Here is a 27883-nt window from a genome sequence, read left to right on the forward strand (position 1 = left end):
GTCGTTATTAGAGCGGGAGCGGAGCAATTTACACCATCCTCCATCATATGATTTGTATCATTTCTTTTGCCACTAGAATTTAATTTGGTCAGAAAAAAAATAAAGTGTTGCTTAAACTCATCGAGCTTCCTGTTATTCCCGTATTATCCGGACTGTTTTATGGGTAAATGTTTCTTATTTGTGTTTGTTTGCAATGCATATACTTTCGGTACTTTTGTGTTTACTACCTTACGTATAGCGGTCCCCTCTATGCATTTCCTTAGTCGGTCATACGGATAAGGTTCAACCTTAAGAACTCATAACCAGACAGATACTATGCAACTGACCTTTTGTGGTACAAATATCTGCTTGCCCCCAATCCCCTGTAGCGAATGAAAAGAGACACGACTCGCCAAACTTTTCTGGCATGCAATTCAATGGCCATGGAACCTGTGTTGGCGTTGGTCTTGCTCGTTGCCATGCTAGAGATACCCGGACCAAGCTAGACAAGCAAGGCTCGCCGAGAAGGTGCTGTCCGACACGTGCCAAAATGCATATCTCTACAGAATGCCTGCTTCTATCTACCACCCCCTCGTGGCCCTATGGGGATTTTGACTAGCCAACATAAATGACAAGAGACTTGAGGTCCCAAGAAGGAAACAAAAGGGAGAGAAGAAGGAGCCATTAAACAAGATTACCATACCCAGTACCTATTTACGTTCTTTTTACTTTTATTGCTTGTTTCGTGTTTTTGTATTCATCTGCCCTACATGTTGAAATATGCTAGCCCAGGAGACGCCCACAAGACCCCCCACGAGGCTGGCGTGTGAAAGATGTCGAACCCAGAAGCTCCGGTGCGAATGGCCCAAGGACGGAACGACCAGAACCTGCAATCGATGCAGTCGAAAGGGGGTCTGCTGTATGAGAACGCTCTCCTGCCGCCCTGGAAGACCTTCGCGATTGCGAGACGCCAACAATGCAACCCCTATCAGGTCTCCTTCGTCGGTTGAGCAGCAACCATTGCCGCTGCTCATGTCCCCTTTGCCGGTGGAGCAGCCACATATGCCACTGCTGCCGCCATCAAACACAGGATGGTCGCAATCCTATTACCAGGCCACTTTGATTGACCAGACACTAGACGGTAACAGCATGGTGAGTTAACGGGATTGGTGAACTGACATGCCAGCTTCTCTCCTAGAGAGATGGTTTACTAACAAGTTCACCACGGGCAGTATTCCCCAGGTTTCAATCCCATTATGACGCCACAGGACGCGGAAGTCATGAGCTGCCTCTCTTCGGACTGGGGGAGTTACGATCTCGCCGGAGTCCTGCCGCCGGACGAGAACCCCGATGACCAACAGGTGGTCTGGTCACTGCCCAGTCCAAGCCCATCTTCTCTACAGGACCAACAGCCCTGCCACAACCCGCTCCAGGCAGTGTCGCCACAACAAGAAATGTATCACCCAACCTCGGAGCCTCAGCAACAAGGACTACATTCACTGCCAGAGCAGTTCCTCGCTCCAGACCCAAGCCCGTATTCGCCACCTCTATCATCCCAAGATTACCAGACTGCCCAGACAACCTTTGGAGACAGTCATGTCTCCAACGTCACCTCTCTCAGTAGCCACCTGTTCGAACTCATGTATTTGTGCCAGGCCCAGTCCGGACCCGAAACCTCATCAGCAAGCTCAAGTACATCAACACCGGCAGGCGGCTGTCGGCAACAGCAGCAGCAACAATACAGACCAAATGTGTGCCTGAGTGGAATACTAACCTGCATCCAGAGGCTCTTCAGCCTGCTGGCGCCGTATGTGTCCTCCTGGGATGGACGACAGGGCTTTCTTTCGGGCGTCACCTCGGCTCTAATCGACGGCCCCACGAACCTTCTCATACTGTCTTGCTACGCCAAGATCTTCGAAGCCTTCCGTCAGCTCATGTCGGGGGTCTACCATCGATTGCTCAGCGGCCAAACCACCACCAATTTGTACGAGCTCAAGATTGACGACGTCGCCATCGACGGCGACGGGCACCTCGAAATCCTGATCCTGATCCAGATCATCACACACAAGCTCAACACCCTCGGCGCCGTTCTGGGAGTCCCCGAAAAACACCGGGTGGGCGTGGGCGACGAACTCCAGTACACGGGCGCCTCCGGTGCTACTGCTACTACTAATAATACTACTGTCCTCAAGGCAAATGGTATGGTGGGGGGTCATGGAGCTGTGGAACCGTACTGGGAGATGGCCCCACTAGACGATCTGATTTCTGGGAGCGCGGGAAGCAAGCACGTGTTTGGAGAGGAGGGTAGTAGTCCCATGGAGAGCGCCGCGGCTGCGTTTAGCGAAGAGCTTCGTCTGATCAAGGATCTGCTTGACCACAAAGGGAGAATGATATAATTTTTTTTTCTTCTTCTTTTATTTCGATTTATTTGTAGGTTTTACATTGTCGAGTGGTGGATGCCAGTGGTAGTTTATGTTGTTCATTCGGCATTGATTGTTGACTGAAAGGGGGGAATTGTTTTTTTTTTTTTTTTTTTTTTTTTTTTTTTTCGGTTCTGGTGGTTCAACTCTAAAAGTATTAGGTGAAAATACACCCCTTGCCAAGCGAAACCTTGTTCAAAACCCCGCGTTAGGGGGACAAATTGGAGATGCCATGGCGTCTACTGAAAGTAAAGTCTGAATGAAAAAAAGAAGAAGAAAAAAAAGAACAAAGACGCATGTGTCCAGTTCTGCCGCTCTTTGCTTTTGCAACAGATCAAAACCCCAGTGATGAATCCCGGGCTAATCGTCTCAGGATAAAATTCCAGGGATGGCTGCTGTCATGTTAACCGAAACGAAACGACACCCGCTGCCTTTGAACTATGGGCAAACAATATACCGGAAATGATCGCTTTTTGCTCACCGTAAAATAAAAAATAATAATAAAAAAACCCCTTAAGAAAAGAAAAAAAAAAAAAACCAAAAACCGAAAAAACGTTTCAGTGAGAATCGTTGTCGGAACAATGTCGACCCAGATAATTTCAATGATGCCAGATACGATGGACCAATCGACTATCTATACCTGAGGCGCATTGAAGCGCGCGTCAATTCAGGGATTATGGTGGATCAAGGTTACCTAGAGACAGACGCTCGACAGTTTGACGGGTACGGTAGAGGAAACATGTACAGTACGCCAAAGATAAACCGCGGCGCCGTTCCGTATGCAAGCAAGCCTATCCTCAACCGCCGCAATGCGTTGTTTGATTTGCTTCTTCCACTTGTGATACATGCTCGGGGATACAAGTGGGGTCCCGGGCTAGGCTGTGCTATACTCCGAGCTTTACGGAGTTAACTTTTCCCAACCCACCTACCCAAAGCAACCCGTCATGTGGAGAGTCCAATCCATTTTTCTTACTGCGCCGGCCTCATTGTCCTACCGATCCAATAGCGCAATCTGATTAAATCTCTTGGCTTCATGATTATTAATTTTTCCTTACCAGGTAACCGTCGAAGCTGTACTTCGAGTAGGGTGGTGGGCTAGGAAAAGACCCCATTTTGATAAGCTCGTCTGTTTTTCTTTTCTCTCCAGTGAGCTTGTCCTTGCCTCAAGATTGTGTTTGGACAGAAACTCGATCGGTTGTTTTTTGTCGGAAGAAACAAAAGGGCGCGACAACCGCCAAGAGACAAAAAAAAAAAAGAAAAAAAGAAAGAGTCACAGAGACAACTAAGGCGTGCGTCTGGTCTAGCTATGGCTTTTCTAGCGTGATAACGCATCCCCTTTCGACCCGCAGACCCCTTCGATGACGTTGCACTTTCCCACCAACCACATGGTTTCGATCCTCGCAAACGTAAAGCGCCTGTTCAATTGAGCCTCTTGCTGCAAACCTGCGCCGAACTCCCTGATCCCGAGGACCCCTACGAGATGACCGAATCACCATCGAGCATCAGTGGAGCAGCCATAATGGCGTCCAACGCTCAAACGAGCAGCCCCTCATTCTCCCATCCTCCCACCGCCGATACCCCCGCACGCAGCGACAGCTTCAGGACGGTCGGCGCACATGGTGCGGCGGCGGCGAGAACGACGACCCCGGCCGGCGCGACCGTCTACGGCCCCGACGTCCTTCCCGACGGATCCCTGAACCCTAGAAGCTGCATCATCTGCCGCAAGCGCAAGGTCAAGTGCGACCACCTGCAGCCGTGCACAAACTGCCGCCGCGCGCGCGTCAGCTGCGTCTTTCCTGCTCCCGGCAGAGCCCCCCGCAGACCGAGGCCAAAGGACCCAAACGCCCCGACCGCGGGCGGCGGCAGCAGCGATACCGGCAGGCACGGGGCCGCGAGCGAGCGCGAGGCGGAGCTGATGAAGAGGTTGCGCAAGCTGGAGGGCATCGTCGAGGACCTGAGCGGCCAGATCGAGCTCGAGACGGCGAGGCATGGAAGCACCGGTGGGCCGTCGCCAGACCCGTTGCAGGACTCGCCCGGCAGCGGCGAGCACAGGAGCGCGGCGCGTGGGAGCTTGTCGTCGCCGGGTGCGGTGCGGGCCGCGAGCACCGCGAGCAACTCCAGCAACATCAACTTGAATTCTGGTCATGGAGCCGGAAGCCCCCAAAAACGTTCACAAACCTTGGACTCGACCCAAGACAGCCCGCCGTCGACGACAGATGTTGGTAAGAAATTTGGCAGGCTTGTGTTACATGATAAAGGAAAGTCTCGCTACGTGAGCAGCGGGTTCTGGTCAAGAATAAACGACGAGGTAGGGCGAGCGTTTTTTTTTTTTTTTTCTTTTCCCCACGACCTCCATGGACTGCATAGGTTTACTAACGGACTCTAGATTAATGCGCTGAGGGCCGAAACCGAGGAAATCCTAGATTCAGAGACGGACGTCTCAGAGAATGATGACAGCCCCCCTGCTGTTCCATTGCCAGACACATATTCCAACGGTTCATTTCTGTTTGGCTACCGCTGTTCGGATCTCGACCTTCGAAAGTTTCACTTGCCCCCTTCTCAAATCATGTTCATCTGGCAGGTGTACTGCGACAACGTTAATCCCGTTACCAAATTCCTCCATGTGCCTTCTACCCATGCCATGTTGCTCAAGGCCAAGGATGACTTGGGAAACATCGATCCCTCTTTCGAAGCTCTAATGTTTGGAATCTACTTTGGAGCACTAACATCCATGGATGAGACTGAAGTCGAGATGCATTTTGGAGCCACTCAAGCACACATGCTACAAAAGTATCGCTATGCTCTTGAGATGGCTCTGGCAAAGGCTGACTTTCTCACTTCGACCGACCTCATGACATTACAAGCCCTTGTGCTGTTTGTCATGCTCGTCCGACGCCGGCAGGATACTCGTTTGGCTTGGACCATGACGGGGGTGGCTGTACGCATCAGCCACTCGATTGGATTACATCGCGATCCGAGCAACTTTCCCAACCTGACACCGTTCGAAGGCGAGATGAGGAGGAGGCTTTTCTGGTATCTCGCCCTCCTAGACCTCCGTGCGGCAGAGGATCAGGGCACAGACCTTGCCATTCACGACATGGCTTACGACACGCGGAGGCCTCTTAACATCAACGACGATGATTTTGGCCCCGACAGTAAAGAGCTTCCACCCGCACGTGAGGGTGAAACTGAAATGGCATTCGTGCTCATGTCATACGATGTGCAACCCCATGCCCGGAGAATCTTACTTTTGTCGTCGGCGGCCGCTTCCATGTGTCCGCGAGCCACAAACACGTTGGAAGAAAGAGAGAAGCTGTTAATGGAGATCAGTATTATTGCTGAGCGTATATTACCAAGGAATGGCCCGGCTCCGACGAAGGACATTAGCATTCTTGCCGCCATGATCGCTCGAGTCATTCTGAGCAAGATGACAATTCTCGTTTACCAAACCTCGCTGATTGGGCCACATGACGCCTCTGCAGACCTGAGCCAGGAGCGAAAGGATCGCCTGGTATTATCCGCGATCGAGGTTTTTGAGTACAGCCACCTTCTTCTCCACGACCCGCGAGTCCGTCGGTGGCGATGGGTTGCATACGTCTTCATGCAGTGGCAAGCAGTCACCTTTCTGCTCCTGGCCATCTCCACGGGGCCCTGGAGTCCCATATCGGAGAGGGGCTGGTCGGCGCTCGGGACCATGTTCAGCAGCGCCACCGCCGCCGCCGAGATCGACCGCATATCGGATAACGCCGCAGTCTGGTTGCCGTTCAAACGGCTCTACAACAGAGCCAAGAGACACCGGATGGCGGAGATCGCTCGACTCAGGGCAGATCCTGCCGCCGCGCGTGAGCTGGACCGCGAGTGGTTCCCCAAGACTCTGCCCACATCAAACTTTAGCACCTTGTCAGGCAGGATCAAGATCAAAGTGGCCCTAGACAGGTGGCGGGAGCTTGTACAAGTGCCGCCTCTGGAGCCCGAGTTGCAAGCATCGCTTCGACGTGACCAGGAGCGGCAAAACCCGCACTTGCATAATTCCTCCTGCAACATGTCTGCATCATCATCCACGTCAATGAATAATGGTGCGGTCAACGACTTGGCTGTGCAGCCTGTAACAATTGGACAGCAGCAGCAGCAGCAACAGCAGCAGAACAGTGCTGGGGCAGAGGGATCAGTGGCTCAGCAGATGGATCCCGAAGTCCTGCGGCTTATGAACCAAGTCATGTCTCAACCTACATTTGCATCACAGGACATCTGGCCGCTCGTCTTCCCCGTTGAGGCCATGCAGGCGCAGAACACTGGACCGGCATTCGGGTACCCCGACGACAGGTCGTGGTTGGAATTTAGCCAGCCGTCGCAGGCCCAGCCGACAGCTTCAGAGACGCCACTGCTCGATGCGGCTGTACGTAAGGGCGACGCGCCGCCATGGATTTGGTCGGAGACCGCCGCCGCCGCCGCCATGCCAAGTGGTGATGCTAACAATCTTGCAAGCCTCAACATAAACAGCACGGCCGGGGATCAGTTTGGTGGCCTCTCATCTCTGGAAGACTTGGACATGAACATGGACGACGAAGACTTTAACTGGCAGGCTTTTAATGACAGCATACGCGGCTTCTCGACAACTGGTTGGGGACAGCTGCAGTAATATTTTGATGTCACTTTTTTTTTCTGTGATCTTCTTCATATTGGCGTTACCGGGCGGTTATACCACGTTTCCTCGTTACTTCTATTGTTTTCTTTTTCTGGCAAGTTTGCTTGGAAAAGCTTTTTTGTATGATTTAACATTGTGAGGTAGGTTATGGGTTCAGGAGACCTTGGCGGCCTAGATTAGAAGATTGGAAAAATGTGGACAACCTGGTGCACAGTACGTAGAAACGCCCTTCTGTTTTAATTTACGTCCCCATCTTTCCTCAACAGCTGAATGTCTGCTTCTCTTTCTTGCTTTCCACTCTTGAGCTTCAGACAGTGGTAGCCTGTAGAGGTGACCAATGGTCCCACGGATCCGGGCAGAGGAAAGCCATTGTCGACGAAACCCAACAACGTCCATCTACTAACAACAAAGAAATGTGGTAGTCAGCATGCCCATACGTACAGGCAACAATGTCTTTGTCCTTTATGGGACCGACGATGCCTTGAAGGCTGACGATGGACCAGACTCACGCTGCGAGATGAACATAAATACAGTGGTGAAGTCGTGATCGAGTATTCTCTTCTGCTTGACGAACAATCCACAACGCTCTCCAGTCTCTACTCTAGACGACACCAGACACTCCTCCTACCAACCCAGCACCTCAACCAAAACCAGCAACAAGAAAAAGACAACAAGCACCAAAAGAATGTGCCAGTACAGCCGCACCGTCTTCACCTGCACCCAGTGCGGCGAAGCCTTTAACTACCGGATGATGATGCGCGTGCCGTGCGCCCGGGTCCTCTGCGGGCAGGTCACCAACTGCGGAGTCCAGACCATTGTGAGCAACCACACCGTCCGACGTGGTCGGTGCGGCAAGCATTAAAGGCTGTTGGGTAATCTCGGGGAATGTGATATGGTCATTTCTCCACGGGTTATGACACGTCATAACCAACATCCCAACCGGGCCATCTGTTCAGCAGCGAACCGCCAAGAGGGCTGCTGAAATGATACTTGCAACCCACTGTGTCTAATCCCAATTTCTTACGGATGCAGCTCGGTTTTGATGACTGGTCTGGGCGGCATTTGCTTGGAACGATGGTATTTGGGGCTTGAAAAGCTATGGAATCGACGGCCGAGGGGTAGAACTTTGTTTCGTAAGCCAAGATGTTGGTTTATCGTCATGTATTCTGGTGATTCATTAGTACTGACAGTCAATCATAATACAACTCGCAACTTCTTGGAAAACTCTCGTGTTCCATTCTATGACATGACCGGAATATTAGCATGACTGCCCTACTACTACATAATATCATCTTTACTGACAGTACAGAACACCTACAACAGCTAACAGTGTACCCAGTTTGCCGTCCCTCTCCGTGATGATGTGGCATCACTGCGTTGTCGCCAGTGAACATGAGTTTTTTTTTTTTTTTTTTTTTTTTTTTTTTTTTTTTGTTATATGACCTGTTATTATTGTCCCCTGATATCCCTGGTCTTTATCGCGGCTGAAAGAAAGCTGCAATTTAATAAAAGCTGACAGGTCGACTACAATCTCCAACCCGCCCTTTCTTCATTTCAATATCAGAAGAAAGCTGAATATTGTGTAACAGAGTTGAAAGAATGGACATCCGGTGTTGTCGTTTTGTCGCTCGTACTTTGGTTCAACCACAGGAGAGAGCCTTACTTATAAGCCTTGGGCTCACTCCTATCTTCTGGCAACTTTTGACATTGCATCTCTCACTCAAGCTGTTTTCTTGATGACTGTTTGCACGCATGAATGGTCAGCCTGCGTTAACTTGCTCAATCCACTTAATCTTGCCGCTGCTGTACCATCAACATGCCAAACAAGAGTCAGATGCTCCTGGTCCTTGCAGCCGCTCTGGTGCCACTGGCCTGGGGCGGCTCCTCATCCAGCATCCTACGACCACGGCAACAAGGAACTCAGGACATGCCACGCCCGACGTTCGGTCCCGTGCCTTGGGGAGAACAACTTGGCCGCGATGACTTCCCCTGCGCAAGGGCAGGCCAGATCGCCTTCACCTTTGAGGACGGGCCCTCGCCATACACGCCATCGATCCTCAACACGCTATCTCAGTACAACATCATCGCCTCCTTCTTCATGACGGGAAGCTTTGAGGACGGTGGCCTGGCCCAACCCAGGTATCACGGCCTCGCCAGGTTCATGTACAACCAAGGCCACCTGCTAGGCAGCCACTCATACAGCCACGACGACCTGCGCAGTTTCACCGAGGAGGAGGTGCGTGCGGATTTGCTAGAGCTGGAGGCGACGTTTGCCGACGTGCTCGGGGTGGTGCCGACGTACTTTCGCGCGCCATTCACCGAGTGTGATGTCGGTGACTGCCTCGTCAATATACGACCGCTCGTCTATCATATTGTCGACTACAACATCGACTCGTTTGATAGTTACGAGCTTGCAGACCCTGCGGACCTGGTGGCGTTCTTTAGAGAGACGATGGAGAATGCCGACCCCGCTGTTGCGTCGTATATTGTGCGCTTCCACGATACTGAAGAGGTCACCGCCAACGGACTTCTCGAGGAGTTCATCCTCATAGCCGCCACTAGAGGATTCGAGTTTGTCACCGTTGGTGAGTGTCTGGGTGATGATCCTGGCAACTTTTACCGCAATCCACAGACTGGTAATGCGTTGGGTAATGGTAACGAGCCGCCTCCCTCGCCGGATCCGTCTTCAAGCACAGAGTCAACTGCGGTTTCGGCCAGCACCTCCGTGTCTTCCAGCAGTGTTGATCTGACGTCTTCTGCCATTGAGACTACTGGTACTCCTGAAATCACCGGCAACCCGGACTCTATGGTTAGCGACACCCAGACGTCTACCGCCACGGATCAGGAGGTAACCATTACCCTTGATACCCTCACGCAGGAAACTCCGTCGGTGGCTTCTACCACAATCGACACGGCCGGTTCGGATGACCCAACAATCACCGAAACCCAAACGATTACACAGACTGAAACAGACACGGCCGATTTTCCAGGAGCGACAACCACTCCAGCAGTAGCTGGCACCTCAGATATGGTCACTACATCTGACAGCACTCCAACCATAACGGAAATATCTGTATCTAGCGTTGCTGATGTGACAAGCTCGGAGGAGACCACCAGCGATGCATCCCAAACAGCCCTTGAGAGTTCTCTCGATGCAACAAGTAGCCTTGTGACGACTGAGCTAGCTTCGCAGACAACTGCCGCTGCCACATCTGAAGAACCATCTGCATCACACAGCTTGATAACCATGAGCATCATCTCTGAGACCACTAGCACTGGTTTTGACACGCCATCCTCGAGTGTAGTAGACGGCCAGACTACTTCGGGAGCCCCTAGTGACGACGGCATTACTACCAGCACCAGCACCGCTCCCACATCTGAGGTTCCCACATCTGAGGTCACCGACACTGGTTTTTGCACGTCTACGGCGAGTTTTGCTGGCAGCCTGGTTCCTTCTGATACCGTTAGTGATATCAGCACTCCCACCGCCACCATCACCACCACCTGCTCCACCGCCACTTGTACCACTGCGGCCACCACAAGCGCCGACGAAACGGCACCGTCTGTCACCTCCACAGACAGTGGATCCCAGAGTAGTGCCGCGACAAACTTCCCTCATAGCATCATCACAGTAGTCACCAAGACTTTAGACAGCACCACCCAAGATGCGCAGACAAACAGCCAAAACACCCCAAGCCCATCATCCTCAATTTCCCCCTCAGACGTGACCCCTTTGCCCTTGTCCTCGAGCACCGAGATTCGAGATAGCAGCACGATCGAAGAAGACACCTCAAGCGCGACAGCAATGCCAAACTCTGCTTCTTATACGACATTTCCGCATCAATTTTCCAGCGCGGAGGTCCAGTCCACTGGCGCAGCCAGCACCACAATCAATGACCAAGACACCAACGAGACAGCCAACCCGGCAACCCACACCCATTACGGCAGCAGCACCACCATCACGCACACCGCGGGTGCGACAGACTGCCCGACCGCGACGGCCGCGAACGACGACGCCCAACAATCCCCGCCCACGCCGACAGAAACCCCTCAGAACGGCGGCGGTCCGGGCCAAGAGACCAGCAGCCGGTGCGGCGGGTGTCAGGATGGCGTGGTGGGTGGCGAAGGCAGCTTCGGAAACTGGCTGACCGTGACCAGAAGCAGCGCAATTGGTAGAGACGATTTGCAGTCGGCAGGGACGTCGGCTGGAGGGATTTCGGCCGGCGTTGGTATCCAAACCTACGTTATCAGCAGTGCTCAGCCTCCGTCCGCTAGTGTGGCTGGACAAGGCGCTGGTGAGTTGCCTTCGGGTGCTGAAACGGGCGGCGTCGGTGGCTCGAGTGCCGTCCCGACGCGTGTTGTGGGAGCGGGTGGCTTTGCTGTTGGTGCTTCTGGCTGTGCTGCTGTATTCGCTGCGGTTATGGCGTGGATGGTGCTTTGAGGGGGTTTGATTTTGAAGAGGACTGTGTTTTCATGTTTTCCTGCATTGGTATCTTTTGTGTGTTTATTTCTTGATAAATGGCCGAGATTTTTACGGCAGATAAATATAATTTGGTCATTTTTAATATACTTGGTTCACGATTGGAGTAGCTACAGTATCGAAAATTGCAGTTTCTCAAACCAAAAAGTATTGTTTGGCTACACCTTCCTAATGACTGGCTGAGATCATTTTTCTCTTGCTCGAGTTAACGTGTCTTGCATGTGATAAAAACTGGCGGGGAACCAAGTCTCTTCCCCCTTCCTTCTCCAACTCAACATCAACTCCGTTCCGATTTACTTCAGCCCTTCCACCCAGAACCGGCAAGACATCCTTTGCCAACCGAAGCCGCAACGCAGCAACATCACATCCCGAAAAAAAAAACATACTATCGCTGCAGACCCTCCAAATGACGAGGCGTGCAATGGCTGCATACAAGTGCCTGAATCAAAATCTGAGCACTTTCTCAGCGAGAGCGGTTGCCGAAATATATGGAGGAAAATGAAAATGAAAACATAAACACTCCTTCATGTCGTGCTATACGCAAATCTGACGACCGGCATTGCATCACTCGTTCTCGAAACGAGCACCACCTTGTCTTGTCCACAATAAGCTTTTAGCAAACAAGGACATCGTGGACCTCTTCAATCTCGAAATGATGATCATCATTGACCTCGAGGATTCTCGGCTCTTTTACTTCCAATTTTGATGCCCATTTCGCAAAGTAGGGCCCTTCTGTGGCATTTGCGGGGCAGTCGGACGATGTGGATAAGCCCAGTTCTATTATTGAAAATAAGGGCCTGTTAACCAAGACGATCGCCAACGTTGATTTCCTAAATTTTGACCCAGATCGGTTAACACTAGATATAGATCTAGACTAGACTATCTGGTATAGGTCCAAGCTCGTCGGGCTTAGTTTACTTATATCTTCGAGTTCTAGTGTCCCGTCTCACCTCCCCAGACCTATTTCCCAGAGACAGCCCTGACATAGGCATACAATCCAACTTGGAGAACAGCCGCTGTGCAATGCCGAAGTTTTTGGGGATTAATCCGTGAGCCCTTCAGCCTTATTTATCAAATTACAAGTATTCAATTACCAACGAATCTTGGCGCCACTGACCTACGGCCTACCTAGCAGTCCAGTACCACCCGCAACACTTGTCTCGGTCCCGAGATCGTGGTACAAGAAGCAGCCCAGTGTCAAATTGGCATCACACAATCACCCCGCGGCTTTTCCGTCCTTGCATGCCTTAGTCTCTGGGAGCTCAGAGGCTGAGAGGGTTGGCTAATTAACATAGGCCCCTGACCCTGCCCGCATGGACTCGAGTTAGCGGCACACTAGGGCTGGCACCGCTCTGACCCCTTGAGGCCACCCAGACACGCCGCGTTTAACCCCGATTCCTAAAAGGGGAAGACCAGCTCGTGCACCATCTTCGATGAATCTACCGATCAGAGACGTGCGGCCTAGGCGTGGCGTCCGCCGCTACGGCTGTGATGGTTTGGGTCTCCCACCTTACCAGGCAAGCCAGGCTCTTTTCAAGGCGGCGCAGACTAACGGTTCCATCTATGGGCATGGAGGGAGGGACTGCGCCTAGTCAAGACAAGCTACCTACTGGGCGATTTGAACAAAAACCAATACTTCTGCTCTTTAAGGTGTTTTCCCCAGAGCTGCACCAGCCACGTGCGATTTCTATCAACTCGGCAGCCGTTGCTCAAGCTCATCATGCGACTCGATTTGCAAGTCGCGCAGTTGCTGCTGTTGCTGCTTTCCTTTGTTTCCGTTGCTCACTCGGCCGCGATCGAGGGTAACCTAGAGAAGGCTTTGTCCCAGTTGCCTGAATGTGCAGTAAGTTTTATCTTGTGTTTCCGCCTTGGTGTTCTTACTTCTTATGGCAGTACTGACTGATGTGGTTCGTGCCTGGTTGTTGCGTTATAGTTCTCTTGTTTTAAAGATGCTATCGGCCTTTCTACCTGTGTTGCGGGGAACACGACATGCATCTGCAATGACGAAGTTGTGACCAGCAGCATTGTAACCTGCGTCAGGGGGGCATGCTCAATCAACGACCAGCTGGGTGAGTGTTCTGCGGATACCTCCGGTTGTTGTAGACACCTCTGGTGCGTTGTGTTAAAATCACTCTAGTATATTTGGACCTAACACAAAGACATCCCCTTGTGGTAAATTCCCCAAGAAAGTGACACTCAAGGTTAGCAAAGACGCATGCAGCCAAGCCAGCCGCGACAACACGGTGGAGAACCGGCGTGTAAACTGGGCCATGATCGCCCTCTGCACGCCATTTGCTATCCTCAGACTGCTGTCCAAGGTCGAGTTCCGGTGTAACAAGATCGGGGGAGGCTGGCTCCCGTCCATGCCCGAGGCCGGCTGGGATGATCTGTGCCTCTTCCTGGCCTGGTGCTGCACCATCGTCATGGGCATCATAATAGGGGTACCCCTGGAGCAGGCCGCGCTGGGTCGCGACCTGTGGACGTTGTCAAAGCAGCAGCTTATCGACACTGGTTACTGGATTTATGTCGCCGAGCCCATATACATGTCCAGCCACGCATTCCTCAAAGCTTCCTTCTTGTTTTTTTACCTGCGCGTCTTTGGGCTTGCCGGCTCCGTATCGTACTTCTTTGGCCTGTGTCCCATGAGGCCTCTGCTTCTGGGTACGCTGTGGGTGAACCTAGTGATTTCTATCATTCTCGTGGGCCTTTCTATCGGCCAGTGCTCACCGATCAGTTACGCCTGGACTCAGTGGGTGGAGGACGGTCCTGGTACCTGTATTCAATCCGGAAAGCTCCTGTGGTGAGTGCTTCATCTCCCTTTGTGATTAAGAGAAAGATATTTTTGGATGATTTTTGTTTAACCAACGGTTCCTTGCGGTTTAGGGCGCAGGCAATCTCGAGCATGTTGCTAGACTTTTGGATCCTAGCCCTGCCTCTGTCCCAGATTGCTAGATTACAGAGATCCTTACCCACCAAGTTGGGTGTCGCTGCTATGTTTTCTCTGGGTATCATGTAAGAGCCTTTTTCACCGTACCATATCCTCTCTCGTTGCTCTTGGCTCTTCCAAGAGTACATTTTCGACAACGGAGAAACACAAATTGGAAAATTTACTGACTTGCCGATCCACTGCAGCACCACGGCCGTCAGCATAGTCCGGGCCAGGATCCTTGTGAGTAATAATCTGCTTTCCCCTTGACTACATCTGCACCTGTGTTATTTTGACGGCACTTTCCCACCCAAGGTCATATTACTGGCCGTATACATAAGCTGACCCATATCGACCGTTGGTATAGGACACGACCGCCACTAGCGACAACCCCGGCATGATGCTAGCCAACAGTGCCACCTGGAGCATGGTCGAATCCTCGGTCGGGATAGTATGCGCCTGCCTTCCCGGAATGCGCAAGTTCATCGTCCGCACCATACCACAGGCATGGAGCTGGGCCGGTCGCAGTCTTGGAAGTCGCACCTCGGGCTCGACCGACGCCCAACGGCAGCAGCAGCAGGACCGCCATGCCCCGCGTAGCTCGGTTCCCCGAAGGCTGCGGAAGATGAGCGGCAGCCTGCTCGAGTCCACCGTCATGGGGGCTGACGATCACCACCACGACGCGCCCTACAAGAGGGTCTCGGATGAGGAAATGTCTTCCAGAAATTCGACAGTGACGACGACTACAGGGTTCAAGAACAGCGATATCGAGAGCTATGCCATGGAGGACATGAAAACAGGGCACGAGACGGATCATAAAACGAACGAGTCGACTGTAATGTTTTCCGGGGGTAACGACGCACGTCTTTCCCGCCCTTTCAGCGCGTCTTTGCCGTCCCCTCTCGGCAAGGATAACACCGGTGCCGAGACCATGAGCCTGCCCGCTTCGCCACGCATATGGATCAAACCGGGCTCGTTCAATAATTATAATCCCCAGGGAGATGAATCTGGGAGTTCTCTTCCTCGTTAATGATGGCCAACTAAAGCTGGAATTGCTCCGATGGAAAGCTCGACCAGGACTTATCAATCTCTCGAGGTGGTCAGTCAAGCTCGAAGGCATGGGCTGCATGCTGCGTGGATGAATGGGCTTCGGTTGGCTGGAAAAAATGCTAAGAAACAACGCATGACGAACAATTGGTGGCAACAAACAAGAACGCGGAGCAGCGCCTGATGGACCGTTGGAAAGCGGAAGTATGCCGAAGCGTCCGAGTCAAGTAGGGGATTCAAGCAGCGCTGCGGCTTGCTGAGAGGAGTAAAACGGTCGATTCATATGAGCGACGAGAGGTTGCGACGGTGCCTCGTATGGAAATTCGGATTCATACAGACAGCCCGCTTCTCGATGGTTGCTAAACATCAGTCTCGACGTCTTTCTTGGATCATGGATGGCACACCGCACGACGCCGGCGGATTCCTTTCGTCCACATTCTTGGTATTTCAGTTGGCCTCGGTCACGGTACATTAGAGCCTCCTGTATGTGGAAAAGGAGCGAAGGTGGTGGTCTTGTCGCCGTTGGATACAATCAGAGCAGCGGCGACTAGTTCTTTGCGGACCCAGAGGTTCGCGATCACAAATGTTCAAGGGAGACTGTGGGCATCGTGTTCATGATCTTCAAGTGTATGATTTACGTGGCTGGAGATGTACTAAAACTGGCGAGTGTTTGCGAATGAAAAACGGTGCGGTACAAGGTAGCGACGGCGTTCAGCATGTAGAATTAGGGCTTTCAGTCTTCACAAAACTTGGGGTTCCCGGGTTGGAACTATAATAGATATGCTGGTTTTTTTTTTCTATCTTTCGTCCAATGCCCCCTACCCCTGACTGAAACCCTTGGCTGGTGATATATTTTCAGGGTCACATAAGCTCAAGTATATACCATGATCAAAAACGGCATGTTCGGGAGGTCACCAAATAGAGGCCGTGTTATGATAGAAACTCTTTCCTTTCGTTTTTGACTCTGGAGTGGAGGAACAGAAGATTGTCAGATGGTGGTGGGAGGCTTGGGCTAGTGTTGAGTATCAAAAGTCTGTTTTTTATCAAGGACCGAAGGTTAGATATTCCAACACAATCGTATGTTTACTTATTTAGCTGAATTACCTAATATTGACAGGCTGGTTAAATTTAACTGGACTCGGCTTGGTTGACCCAGTAGCTCGACTTTGGCTTCATATTTTTTCAAGACATGCAGGATTTGCTTGCATCTTATGGTCGGGATATCGAGACTTGTTTTTTTGAAGTTATAAGCGGTATTTCTTTGTCGTAACATGTATTGGAGAGGTATATATTGATATTCACTGATCTTGTAAATTGGCAGCAGAGTAGCAGCCCGCTGAGATGTATCTAGTGAATTTCGCAGACTGAATGTGTTGAATTTTGGTCTGGATGATGAATTGTATGTTTTCTATAGAATGATCACAAGAGACCTTGAGGTTGATCAAAGCTACTGTTTATTCTAGATGAGGATTTGGGTTGGGTCGATAGATCAGTTGTTATCATCAACTCAGGGCCTGGAGCAAGAGAGCTAAGCTGCTTTTACCATAGTATTTAATATTCGATTGGTTTATAGAGATAGCACAAACTAATCACACATGTGAATAGAATCTCGTCAAGCAAGTATATATATTCTGAGACTATCAAGATACTTCAATGTCCAAAAAATGAGCTTCCTGTGTAGTGACTCAAAGTAACAACCCGACTTGTTGCTGAGACTTGGAGATATCTTCTAAATAAACGAGTGGTTGCCAAGAAATAATAGTCCTGAAGTAAGCGGACGATGCTTACATTCATGTCATCACTGTGCCGCAATTTCTGCAGAGAATGGTTTGACATCAAGGCTAAGCAGAAAGTGGAAATATTTCCGTAGGTAGTACATTAACCAGGGCAGGCTGTCTGATATATCTTGGCTTTGTTATTTGGTCACCGGTACCAAGAATTGTGACACACAACAACTGCTGCACCCCATGGGGAAACAGGCTACTTTGGCGAGGCAATTTCTTCGCTTCAAGCTTACTGAGCGTGGATAATGTCGTACCGAAAAGGCTTGGCCAACTGTCATTATTTGCTTAAAGCGACGACGTGGTCCAATGTAGGTGGGCCAGGCCTGAGTTCTTGATGTGGTGTTGTGGAGAGGATTTAGATAATTTATCCATACCCAGTAGATTCTCTCATGGCTTGCACTAAAGAGACCATTTAATTGTTGCTCATGTGCTTGCCATCCTTGATATTTCATCATCGACGATTTGAGCTTTTCTGCATGTGACTAACTGACATTCCAGGACTAAGCTCTCTGAATCGCTGGTGGCAGTCTCTGCTCCTGGGTACTCTACATCGCCTGTATGCACCCATCAGGCATCTTCTTTTGACATCGACAGGGTCCTCCGCCACCTCAGCCGAGTCACTTCCAGTCACTTGCTCTGGCCCTCCGTCGTATTTCATCCTCTTCTCGGACGACATATTTTGCCGGTCGTGCCATCGTGGGCGCTGGGTATCTTTTTGCGCAGGGAGACGTTGGTGTTTATGGCCAGACGCTGCGTTATGACTAAGGGATAGATGGGTGGCTTCTCCTTTGTGTCTTCTCCTTTGATGTAGGCTCCATTGCCTCAAGGGCGGCGAGTATCTGCAGGGTCGAGTCTGTTCTACCGTGATGCAGCAACCACCTAGGCGACTCGGGTAGCCAGGGCACGGTGACAAAGAGGACGGTAACAAACTGATCATAGCCGAAGAGGGTCATGTCGGTGGTCCAGGCGATCTTTTTGGTTGATGGTAGGTGGGTGTCAGCTTGGATCTAGGCTGAAGGTTGATGCGATGCACATAAACAAAAAGGCTCACCGTAATCCATGCCGTCAACTTTCCTCCAGTTAGCCCAAAGAATGGCAGTTCGCCAAGTGGCTCAGTCGACATTTTACAGTTTCTGGTGTGGTTATATATCTTTGGAGTGCTGTTGAATTGGATTTCCGCCCCGTGATAATCTCAGGGGCTATCAGAGGAACTGAATCACTCGGATCGGTTTATTACTCTTTGCCTTGAAGGCACCTGAGACCCCTCATCGTCCTGCGCTCATCCTCTACTCCGCACGCGGGTACTGCCATCCGATGATGATCATAACACTTCTACCCGCCAAGTTTGTTGACGGATAGATCCGACCAATCTCGGGCCATTTGTAGGTTGCATGCATTTGAGAGAAGTGCCGTCCAAGTTATGGTGATTGGGGCGCAAAAGATGGCATACATTGTACCGTACCACAACTACCTGTTCGTACAGTGATTCTGGTCCAATGTGAGGAAAATTGTTTCGATATTGCGGAGATTTGGTTAAGATACGTAGTTATGTAGGTCAGAAAATTGCCGAGGCCCGTCTTGCCGCGCGGGGGAAAACGCCGACATCTTGGGTCCGGTCGGTGGCCATGCCGGAAAGATCGGATCACCGGGGATGGAGGTCGGGGCTGTGGGCTCCACCCGGCGTCTAGTCTAGGTTCATTCGTATACGTCGACAATAGGCTTCAGCATGTTGATAATATAAATACGGTAGTGCTCGTCAAAGTCTAGTTGATGAAACTAAACCCAAAGGAAACTTTTGCTCGTGGGACCTGTCAGCCGAAATCCCTGTCATCCCAGGCTTGACAGGGGACATGCGTGATATCTCACTACAGATTATTGGCTCCACGTTACAAACGGCCTAATTGACTCCCGTCTTCGCACGGCTGCCTAGTTTGGACAAAACAGGAACCAAAATGCCCAGCAGCGGATCGTCGTATCTTACAGCGTCACACTTCGAGCTCGAATGACTGACTACCTACAAGAGCAGAATAATATTGTACACTCCCCCTCCTTTCTGCACGAATCTTGAAGGATTCTTGGTGGAACCAACCCCCATAACTGCAATGTATAATATGCCAATTTGTATCAGCAATTATGTTAGCGTGCTTTACCTTGCCGACGACCCTAGCTGGATGGAGAAAGATAAGTTGTGCCTAAGGAGGGGATACAGTCGATAACCTGGCCCAACATTTACTGTTCAATCCACCTCGCGACATCAACAGTCGTTTGTTTTACAGGAAAACAGATTGATTCTATGCAGTATTCTTTTCTCATTTTTTTTGTACTAGTATATAGTATCTTGAGTACATTGCCAAAATGAGCTTAAACTTTAGCAGCGTCCTCGAACCTCCGTCTTTGGGTTCAGGACTGCTCCTCAACAAAGGAACCCTGATTCTGTTGCTGGCCGGTGTCGCTGCACTCCTCGTTGGCCTGGACAAGCTCCTCACTCCGAGCGTGAGCACCAGTGAGCCATGGCTTCTCAAGCCTTCCATTCCCCTAGTCGGGCACATCATCAACCTCTTGAGATTCGAAAACGACTTTCACCATAAACTCTAGTAAGCACCAGCCCTCAGTTTCCCATACCCCGTTTCTTAGCCACCGCAGCTCCCCCAGAATGCCAACCAGCCTTTTCGTCAAAACCAAACGAAAAAAAAAAAAAAAACAGCCAACAGACCGGCCGCCCCGCCCTCACCCTTCAAATGCTCTGGGGTAAACTGTACGTGATCCTGGACCACCGCCTGGGGTCCGCAGCGATGCGCGCCTCCGAGGCCAGCTTTGACGAGTTCGGCAAGGCATTCGGGTCGTACATCCTGGGCCTGTCGTCCGACGTCATGGACCGCATCAACGAGGACCCGGCCTGGTTCGGCAACTACAACCGCGTCACCTCCGAGGCCCTGGCCCCGTCCCGCCTGCGCGACGTCACCAGCGACGCCGCCGACGCCCTGGCCCGCGTCGTCTGCGAGATTGACCAAGAGTCGCCCCTGGAAGTCCCGAACCTGTACTACTGGGCCCGCGAGCTCATCACGAGCGCCACGCTCGAGGCAATCATGGGCCCGCATGCTATTGTGACTTCGACGGATAGAAGTCTTAACAATGATATCTGGTGCGGGTTGATTCCGATTTCCTTTGCTCTTTTTTTTCTATTCTTTCAAGTGCTATCTCTCCATGAGATCAGCAACCAGCTGCCATCCTTATTTTTTTCCGTCCAAAAACTAAATACCATACCATACAATAAATAACAGGGACTTTGAAGCCGGCGTCGCCTCCTTCGTGACGCACCCTTTCCCCCAGCTCACGGCACGCAAGGCCTGGAACGGGCGGGCCCGGGTCATCGACGCGATGAAAACGTACTTTGACGGCGGGTACGACAAGAGCGAGGCCCGGGGGCTGGTCAAGGCGCGATCGGCCCTGTCGCGCGCCACCTTCAGCGCGGCCGAGATGCCGCGCATCGAGACGGGATCCATCTTCCCCATGGTGACCAACTCGGGCCCGATGGGGTTCTGGTTTGTATACTTCATCTACTCGAACCCGGACGTGCTCGCCCGCGTCCGCGCCGAGCTCGAAGCCGCCACCCGCCTCGCCCGGCCCGACGACGGGTCGAGCGCGACGGTGGCATCGTTCAACCTCTCCAGAGTCGAAGACGCGTGCCCGCTGACGTCGGCCTGCTTCAAGGAGACGGTGCGTCTGGCCAACAACGGCGTGCAGAACCGGCGCATGGTGGCCGACGCCACGCTGCGCGACGGCGACGGCCGGACCTACCTCTTCAAGAAGGGCACGGACCTGCAGATCAGCACGGGGATAGGCCACCGGTCCAGGGAGATCTGGGGAGACGACGCGCTGGAGTTCCGCCCGGACAGGTTCCTGCGCCCGCTGACCAGGGAGCAAAAGTCGGCCTATCAGGTCTGGGGAGGCGGCGCACACCTCTGCCCCGGGAGGCACTTTGTCCTGCAGGAGGTCGTCTCCATGGCGGCCGTGCTGGTCGTCGGTTTCCACGTCGAGCTGACCGGCCCCCTGCGCTGGGAGGACGTCAAGATGGCGCAGGGGACCATGGGGAATAACAGCTGCAAGCCGGTGAATGATGCCAAGGGGCTGCAGGCTAGGGTTTCGAGGAGGGCGGGGTGGGAGAAGACGACTTGGGCTTTTGAGGCTTAAATTCCGGGGCGTTTTGTGTGACATTGCACACCATATCATGGCAATGAAATTTCGAAGAAAGGAGACCCTGGCTCCAATGTATAACAGATTCACAAACTAGAAGCCCCGCCTGCGTTAGCTACGAAGCCTAAAGAGATCAAAATATTGCACGGGGGGGAAAAACCTAAAAGGCCATGTAGAGGTGCACAGTAAACGTTATTACCATTCCACTATAAGCCCGAGATGGATTCATTCATGGGTCAATAAGTATGTACTGTAAATACAAGCCAATTTGCAAAGCAAATAGCCGGTCAATGATAAGTCCTATCATCCGGTTTTAGTTAAAGGGGGCTCGGGTATATGTATTCAACGCAAGAAAACATGAATACGTTGACAAGTTTACCATCCAGTTTATTCGTCTTATCCTTGAATGTGGGACGGATGAGTTGGTCAAATTTTGTATAAGCCTTGCGTTTTCCTATTGGTAATATCTCTGACCACTCTTTTTATACTGCTGATGCTCAGGAAGAGTCCCCTTTATGGGCAAGGGACACCTGGACTACGGGTGCCTGGCATGACTGAGTCTTGGTCAGCATCAAGATGCAGAACCTGTACGAGCGGAATATCCTAGTAATAGAACATTATCATGGGAATTATTTACTTGACTAAAAATACCTAGAGGGCTTTGGTCATAATTATAAACGGCATTAAGCATGAAAGTACCTTATTTCATCAACCATGAACACCATCACAACCCTCTTCTTTTTACATCCTGTAAAGAGTGAGCGGGCCGTACTGGAACGACTCGGCTTCCTCATTCAACCCAGCGATCCTGGCACTCTGTTTGCTGTTCCTCTTCGTGACGGCGGTAGTCCTAGCAGGGAAGCCCTCGAGCGACTTTGCGTACGTGCCCACAGCGAAACCGATGGCCTTGCTCATGACACCCAACGCCGGTGCGCTCAAGTTGGCAACCGTGTCGTAAGCGGTGTGGTAGTTGGGGTCGAGAATGGCTCCCTCGATACCGCCGTACTTGGCAACCTGCTCGGCCGTCTTGATCTCGTCGGCGCCAGTGCTCAATCCACCAGACGGGATGCCCTGGTCGATGAAACCGGCATAGTCACTCCTGCCAGAGAACTCGCTCGGATCGGACGGCATGTCCTTGGATGAAAAGTAGTCCTCCCACAACTTCTCAATATCGGCCGAGCCCTCAGGACCGGCCAGGCCGTAGGCGTCTCCGTCACCGTCCAAGATGCCGTAGACGTAGTTGCTGGATCCGATCATGTCAAAGTTGAGGTAGGCGCGGATCTTGGCCAACTCGTCGGCAGGGGTGTTGTCGGTGTAGTAGTACGAGCCGAGCAGGCCATCCTCCTCGGCCGTCCACCACGCGAATCGCACCGCGTTGCGCACGCCGAACTTGGCCAGCTGCACGGCAGTCTCGAGGATGGCAACAGTGCCGGAGCCATCATCGTTGACACCGGGACCGTCGATCACCGAATCGGCGTGTGCGCCCAACATCACGACGTTGCTCTGGTTGCCCCACTTGCTCGTCGCAATAACGTTGTAGCTGGTGAGGTTGACGTACTCGATCGACAGGTCCGCCGTCGCGGGGCCGGCCGCGAGCTGCGCCAGGATTGCAACTCCGTCTTCGTACCGGATCATGGTGGTCGGCACCAGCGTGTCGACCGCGTCACCAATGACACCGTTGCCAAATGACGGGCTGTCGACGGCGTTGCGCACAATGGCTCCAACGGCACCCGCCGCCTTGGACAGCTGCGACTTGAGCTCGAAGCTGCAGTTGCCACGCTGGATGAGCGTCAACGCGCCCGTCGCGACGGGGTAGTCCTCGGGGTTGCAGCCGAGGTTGGCCACGGCAACGACAGGGACATCCTCAAAGGTGCCGGTAAGGAGGGCGCGCTCTGAGGTGGTGGTCATGGGGGAAGAGTCGTACGAGGCGTTGCCGATGACGATGGGGGCGGGGTCTTTGGCGACCTTGAAGAAGGTCGGTTGGCGCTCGACGTTGTAGTAGCCGGGGGCCTCCTTCTCGAGCGTCTCCTCGATGTACTCCATGGTCAGCTCGAAGCCGGGCTGCTGCCATTGTCGGTTACGACCTTCGGTCGAGTAGGCAATGTCCTGCAGCTTCTGGGCCCTGGCGACAACAGCTTCCGTCGTCATCTCGGCCTCGAGCCTCTCGCCCGAGACGAGCTTGATGCAGTCCTTCTTTTGCGCTGCGGCAAACGAAGCCAGCCATACGGCGGCGGCGGCGGCGATGGAGGTCCTCATAGTTGCTTTTTTGGATGGGTATTCAGATATTGATCTAAAACTAGGGGTCTAACAAAAAGACAAGCACAGAGGTAAAGCTCACGCGACAGAAGGCTGGAGGGACGGGAGACCGTAAAGAGAGCGGCTGGGGGTGAGAAGGACCCAAACATGGAGGGAATTGGCCGGCGACGTGGTCGCCTTTAATTAATCTTGCTTTCTTGGAAGAACCATCACTGACAACGCACACTTGTCGTACACGTACCCTAGGCAAGTACCAACGGGCATTATCGCTTCATTTCTCCATAAAGAGCGCCACATCGTCGGAAGCTTTTTTCCCTTCTCCTCTCCTTTTTTCGCGGGCAACGGAATGGGATCCAGCGCAATTTCGAGAAAAAGGCCAAGACCTCACCGATATAACCGCGAATGAGACCTTATCCTCCAATCGGGTCAGGTACGATCATCAGTGCCAAGAGCGAAAGTATTACAGCTCGACTCCCAATTGGGAAGCTCAGTTGGATGTTCCCTGCCTTTGTTCCCCCGCATCTGTGGGGCCATCTTGGAAATGTCTACTCATCTGCGTGTTGCCTTGAGAGTTGGCTTGGTTGGGTAAGTACGATCAACACGTACTGCTATCATTCGTTGTCGAAAGGCTTGCAAGCCCTTGCTTCCATGATCTGGGGGTCAATTGACGTTTGCAAATGGTGCCATGGTTGTCGGAGCTGGAGGGCCGTCTTTTCCCCCTTGCCCCCCTAGGGAAATATGGATGCAAGCGACCTTCTTCTCTTGGGTACAATACGTCGAATTATCGAAAGGACCTTGCTCGCTTGGCTTCCCACTCATCCAAAGTCGGTTCGCTCGCTCGATAGGCTACGCTTGGCCACGGCAACTTGCATAACCGCACCTGCGCTGTAACGACTTAGTAGTAGCAAGTTAATAGTACCAAGATGCGGGAAGACGAGCTGTGGAAGCTTGGTCATTATTCTGGAGTGTCTATCTCGCTCTCTATCAAGTCAGTTTTTTTTTCCTTGTCGAAATAAAAAAAGAAGTAAATAAAAACAAAAGAAGAAGAAAAATGAGCCCAAAAGGATTGTCGTCAGTCGTAAAAGTAAAAAGAACCCCGAATATTTACCGGTCCTGTCAACCTCTCATCCTCAAGCAAGAACTGAACATGAATAAACGTCATTTAACCCCTGGTCAGGGTGGACAGGGGGAGAGAAAAAAAAGACAATTCATTCACATGTCATTATGTACGGAGCAGAAACTAGGAAGCTGAGCAGGGCTTTCTCCACCTCAAGCCCACTTGCCTAGCACGCTCATGATAACAACACCAGACACCAAGCCGAACCCGGCCAGCACCGTCGTAAAGATGCCCGTAGAGAGCATCTCGGCGCCCTCAACCATCCAGTCCTCGGCCCACATCTCCACCAGGCCGACCCAGACGAGGATACCGGCCGATAGGGCGTCCAACGTGCCGATAGCCAGCAGCGTGTTCCGGTTGTTGCCGTTGAAGTGCTGAAGGACGCCGATTCCGATCGCCATGCCGATGGGCGTGATCAGCGCGAATGGCGACGCGAGCAGCAGCTTCCTCGGCAGCGAGAAGTAAGCCTGTTGCCTAACTGGCTCTGCAACGGCTGCGGTGGTCGTACGCGGTGTGTCGACGTCGGATACAGAGTTTCCGTCCACCTTGACGTTAGGGTCCGTCTTTTGTGGGACATCAGTCATCTGTCCGGCGGCTACTCCTGCAGCATGCGGTGATGGCGCGCCCAGAGCGGCAATTCGGGAACCGAGGGCGATGCCTTCAAACATTTGGTGGAAAAGGATGACGACGAATAGAGTCAGGAAGAACGAGTCGCCAGCCACAACCAGAGTAATACCAATCACTGATTTCAGTGTTTGCAATTTATTAGCACTTCAAAGACCAAGTAGGAGCGACCAGTAAACGATGCAACTTACAGATCGAGTGGAAGATAATTCCCGTCTCGAGCACAAAGACACTGACGGTCTCGGGAGACAGTCTCGATACGGTACCCGGAGACCTGGCCATACGAGCAAGGACTATACGCTTGCCAATGAATTCAACCAAGAACGAGAGGAAAATACCAGCAATCACAATGGCAGAAGTCGTTGCCTCGTACTCAAGCTCGCCCAGACACTCATTTGCAAACATCAGCTGAGCGTGGGTGTATAGGTGGACAAAGGCCGTCGACAGGATAACACCAGTACCAAACTGCTTGAGGATCAACAGCGTCGTGTGCGTCTTTGTCGGCCACACCTTATGGAGTAGAATGGGAGAGAAAACGCCGATGGCGCTCGTGGCCATGATGACGAACAAAAGCCCAACACGGAGCGGGATGTTGTAGTCTCTGGTGACCTTTTCACAGGAAACCTCTTCCGCGCCGCCTGTACAATGCCTGTGATGAGGTCAGTACGCATGGCATTGCCGCCAGGGTATGGTAAGAGCTTGGTAGACTCACTCGACTCCGGCGTGAAAGTGACAGTGGCGGTTTGAACCACCCGCATCACCTTCTCCTGCGTGATCGTCGCTGCCAGCCTCGGCACCCTCAGCACGAACCTCGACATCGGCGCCACCGGGTCCGACGCAGAACGTGTCCGAGCCGTGCGCGTGGCAGTCGGTAAATGTCGGTGGGATATCTTGAGTTGCCGTGGCCGGAATATTCGTCATAACCTGATACTCGGTGGTACCCCACATACAGAACCTTTTAAAAGGTTAGTCAGACGATCTCTTTCCTGATGCGGCAAGGTGTTTAAAATATAAAATCAGAGACTTACACATCGGAACCATGCATATGGCAGTCCGAAATTGCCGTAGGGTTCCCTGTTGGAGAGGCACCCCCAGACGTTCCAGTAGGAGCTGCAGTGGTAGGAGTGGGAGCAGCAGCCGCATTCGCGGGAACAACCGAAACCTCGCCGCTAGGGTAGGAACAATACAACTCTGTCGCACCATGCCTGTGGCATTGAGTGTAAACACTTGGTAGGCTGCCTGTAGGGGTAGCAGCAACACGATACTCGGTTGTGCCCGCAGAGCAATACCTGAATGGAGATGGTCAGCTGGCTGAAAAAAGAATATTCGACTGCTTGAGAATGGCCGGCATGACAGTAACTGTGGCACTCGTGACATACTGCGTAGATGACCTAACCGAACACAGAGAGATGGCCGTCGGGTCCGGTGCAGATGTTCCTCCAGTAGATGAGGGAGTTTGCGCCGACGTCATGCCTTGCAGCAGAGACGCAACGGCAGCGATAAGAGTTATCCGCGCCATGGTTGTCGAACGTCAGGTAAAGCTAGCCTCAGTATCTGTGCCAGGATATCCCGCGAGACGGGTAACAGATGCTGCAGGAGTCGGGTTCGACGACTTTGACATGCAGGTTCGATAAAGGTCCTGACTAGCTCAGCAAATAAGAGAAAGGTTAGGACATTTAAAGGTGAGAACGGAACCCAGAGCCGGAGAAAGGAAAGAGAGGGGAGAGGTGGGTTGGTGGCGGTAATAGGCTGGGTATTGCGGGTAGATGCTTGGGGTCGTAGGGCTCCTTGGTTCACGTTGCGCACCTTGATAGTCACTCACCCCTACCAAAAGAAGAGGAGAGAAAACTCGAACAGAGGCTTATGTGGGTCGTCGGATCTCGGCTCTCAGTCTCTTTTGAGGCAAAAGTATGGCGTAATTTAAATAATGGGAAACAGGGACAGAACGACTTCTAGAATATTTTCCGAAATGCCATCAAACTGAACCTAACACTAGGGTTTAACTTTCTGCAACAACTAGTTCTAGGTAAACTTCCGCAAAGGCACGGCGCGGGGTATATTGTGTGCGAAACAAAATCCAGCCCGGCGCAAGGAGGTCGGTGAGACAGGACTGGTACACGAGGGCGTCAGGGGGTTAAGAGATTTATTCTTCAATAAGATCTGACCCCTCCCAAATCTATCCTACCTTACCCACAGAACGGCACGGAAGTAGGTAAAATCTTGATCAGAAATCGAAGGATACAAGCCTTTCCCGCACTTTTGCCAAGGCCTTATATCCCCTCCAATAAAAGTACCGTAAATTGAACAAAAGCCTCACCCATCAAGTGTGTCTGTCTTATGTGTGTGTACACATGAGTGAAGAATAGCAAAATGGCAAGGGAATGACGAAAAAAAATAGCAAAAGACCCTCT

General features: G+C 52.1%; 9 protein-coding genes across 9 annotated transcripts; 6 read left to right on the top strand and 3 right to left on the bottom strand.

The window, feature by feature from the left end:
- Positions 1 to 812: 812 nt before the first annotated feature.
- On the top strand, positions 813 to 2375 carry PgNI_03612 (uncharacterized protein; the record flags this gene model as incomplete). Its single annotated transcript, XM_031123666.1, has 3 exons — positions 813 to 898; positions 972 to 1131; positions 1212 to 2375. The coding sequence occupies 3 exons, from the start codon at positions 813 to 815 to the stop codon at positions 2373 to 2375; spliced, it is 1410 nt and encodes a 469-aa protein (XP_030984940.1).
- Positions 2376 to 3579: 1204 nt separating this feature from the next.
- On the top strand, positions 3580 to 7038 carry PgNI_03613 (uncharacterized protein; the record flags this gene model as incomplete). Its single annotated transcript, XM_031123667.1, has 2 exons — positions 3580 to 4707; positions 4786 to 7038. The coding sequence occupies exons 1-2, from the start codon at positions 3880 to 3882 to the stop codon at positions 7036 to 7038; spliced, it is 3081 nt and encodes a 1026-aa protein (XP_030983674.1). The 5' UTR covers positions 3580 to 3879.
- A 433-nt stretch (positions 7039 to 7471) lies between these two features.
- On the top strand, positions 7472 to 7906 carry PgNI_03614 (uncharacterized protein; the record flags this gene model as incomplete). The annotated part of the gene is made up of 2 exons (XM_031123668.1): positions 7472 to 7587; positions 7681 to 7906. 2 exons carry the CDS (start codon positions 7472 to 7474, stop codon positions 7904 to 7906), a joined length of 342 nt encoding a protein of 113 aa, XP_030984938.1.
- A 954-nt stretch (positions 7907 to 8860) lies between these two features.
- PgNI_03615 (uncharacterized protein) lies at positions 8861 to 11485 on the top strand (the record flags this gene model as incomplete). Its single annotated transcript, XM_031123669.1, has 1 exon — positions 8861 to 11485. The coding sequence occupies one exon, from the start codon at positions 8861 to 8863 to the stop codon at positions 11483 to 11485; it is 2625 nt and encodes an 874-aa protein (XP_030983672.1).
- A 392-nt stretch (positions 11486 to 11877) lies between these two features.
- PgNI_03616 (uncharacterized protein) lies at positions 11878 to 16284 on the top strand. The gene is made up of 7 exons (XM_031123670.1): positions 11878 to 12573; positions 12660 to 13367; positions 13458 to 13593; positions 13715 to 14324; positions 14408 to 14536; positions 14657 to 14693; positions 14818 to 16284. Exons 2-7 carry the CDS (start codon positions 13245 to 13247, stop codon positions 15478 to 15480), a joined length of 1698 nt encoding a protein of 565 aa, XP_030984936.1. The 5' UTR covers positions 11878 to 12573; positions 12660 to 13244; the 3' UTR covers positions 15481 to 16284.
- On the bottom strand, positions 16285 to 16666 carry PgNI_03617 (uncharacterized protein; the record flags this gene model as incomplete). Its single annotated transcript, XM_031123671.1, has 2 exons — positions 16285 to 16530; positions 16602 to 16666. Coding segments are annotated over 2 exons (168 nt in total), but the record flags the coding sequence as incomplete, so codon positions are not given.
- A 1026-nt stretch (positions 16667 to 17692) lies between these two features.
- On the bottom strand, positions 17693 to 18920 carry PgNI_03618 (uncharacterized protein). Its single transcript, XM_031123672.1, has 2 exons — positions 18333 to 18920; positions 17693 to 18252 (listed from the first exon to the last, which is right to left on the bottom strand). Exons 1-2 carry the CDS (start codon positions 18402 to 18404, stop codon positions 18043 to 18045), a joined length of 282 nt encoding a protein of 93 aa, XP_030984934.1. The 5' UTR covers positions 18405 to 18920; the 3' UTR covers positions 17693 to 18042.
- A 351-nt stretch (positions 18921 to 19271) lies between these two features.
- Positions 19272 to 21751, top strand: PgNI_03619 (uncharacterized protein). The gene is made up of 3 exons (XM_031123673.1): positions 19272 to 19875; positions 19986 to 20423; positions 20563 to 21751. Exons 1-3 carry the CDS (start codon positions 19637 to 19639, stop codon positions 21470 to 21472), a joined length of 1587 nt encoding a protein of 528 aa, XP_030984933.1. The 5' UTR covers positions 19272 to 19636; the 3' UTR covers positions 21473 to 21751.
- A 336-nt stretch (positions 21752 to 22087) lies between these two features.
- Positions 22088 to 27803, bottom strand: PgNI_03620 (uncharacterized protein). The gene is made up of 6 exons (XM_031123674.1): positions 27279 to 27803; positions 26852 to 27115; positions 26501 to 26761; positions 26185 to 26427; positions 25664 to 26121; positions 22088 to 25590 (listed from the first exon to the last, which is right to left on the bottom strand). The coding sequence occupies exons 2-6, from the start codon at positions 26989 to 26991 to the stop codon at positions 25001 to 25003; spliced, it is 1692 nt and encodes a 563-aa protein (XP_030983610.1). The 5' UTR covers positions 26992 to 27115; positions 27279 to 27803; the 3' UTR covers positions 22088 to 25000.
- Between the last annotated feature and the right edge of the window lie 80 nt (positions 27804 to 27883).

The sequence above is a fragment of the Pyricularia grisea genome, assembly GCF_004355905.1.
Source record: "Pyricularia grisea strain NI907 chromosome Unknown Pyricularia_grisea_NI907_Scaffold_2, whole genome shotgun sequence".
Taxonomy (NCBI): Eukaryota; Fungi; Ascomycota; class Sordariomycetes; order Magnaporthales; family Pyriculariaceae; genus Pyricularia; species Pyricularia grisea.

Excerpts from the sequence above, each read along its gene's own strand:
- PgNI_03618 (XM_031123672.1), bottom strand. The coding sequence starts at position 18,404 with ATGTCGACTGAGCCACTTGGCGAACTGCCATTCTTTGGGCTAACTGGA. Across the intron at positions 18,253-18,332 it reads AGTTGACGGCATGGATTACG|ATCGCCTGGACCACCGACAT; the intron begins GTGAGCCTTTTT and ends TCAACCAAAAAG.
- PgNI_03616 (XM_031123670.1), top strand. The coding sequence starts at position 13,245 with ATGCGACTCGATTTGCAAGTCGCGCAGTTGCTGCTGTTGCTGCTTTCC. Across the intron at positions 13,594-13,714 it reads CTCAATCAACGACCAGCTGG|TGACACTCAAGGTTAGCAAA; the intron begins GTGAGTGTTCTG and ends TCCCCAAGAAAG. Across the intron at positions 14,325-14,407 it reads CAATCCGGAAAGCTCCTGTG|GGCGCAGGCAATCTCGAGCA; the intron begins GTGAGTGCTTCA and ends CTTGCGGTTTAG.
- PgNI_03620 (XM_031123674.1), bottom strand. The coding sequence starts at position 26,991 with ATGGCGCGGATAACTCTTATCGCTGCCGTTGCGTCTCTGCTGCAAGGC. Across the intron at positions 26,428-26,500 it reads CATATGCATGGTTCCGATGT|GTTCTGTATGTGGGGTACCA; the intron begins GTAAGTCTCTGA and ends ACCTTTTAAAAG. Across the intron at positions 26,122-26,184 it reads CACTTTCACGCCGGAGTCGA|GCATTGTACAGGCGGCGCGG; the intron begins GTGAGTCTACCA and ends ACCTCATCACAG.
- PgNI_03619 (XM_031123673.1), top strand. The coding sequence starts at position 19,637 with ATGAGCTTAAACTTTAGCAGCGTCCTCGAACCTCCGTCTTTGGGTTCA. Across the intron at positions 19,876-19,985 it reads GACTTTCACCATAAACTCTA|CCAACAGACCGGCCGCCCCG; the intron begins GTAAGCACCAGC and ends AAAAAAAAACAG. Across the intron at positions 20,424-20,562 it reads AGTCTTAACAATGATATCTG|GGACTTTGAAGCCGGCGTCG; the intron begins GTGCGGGTTGAT and ends AATAAATAACAG.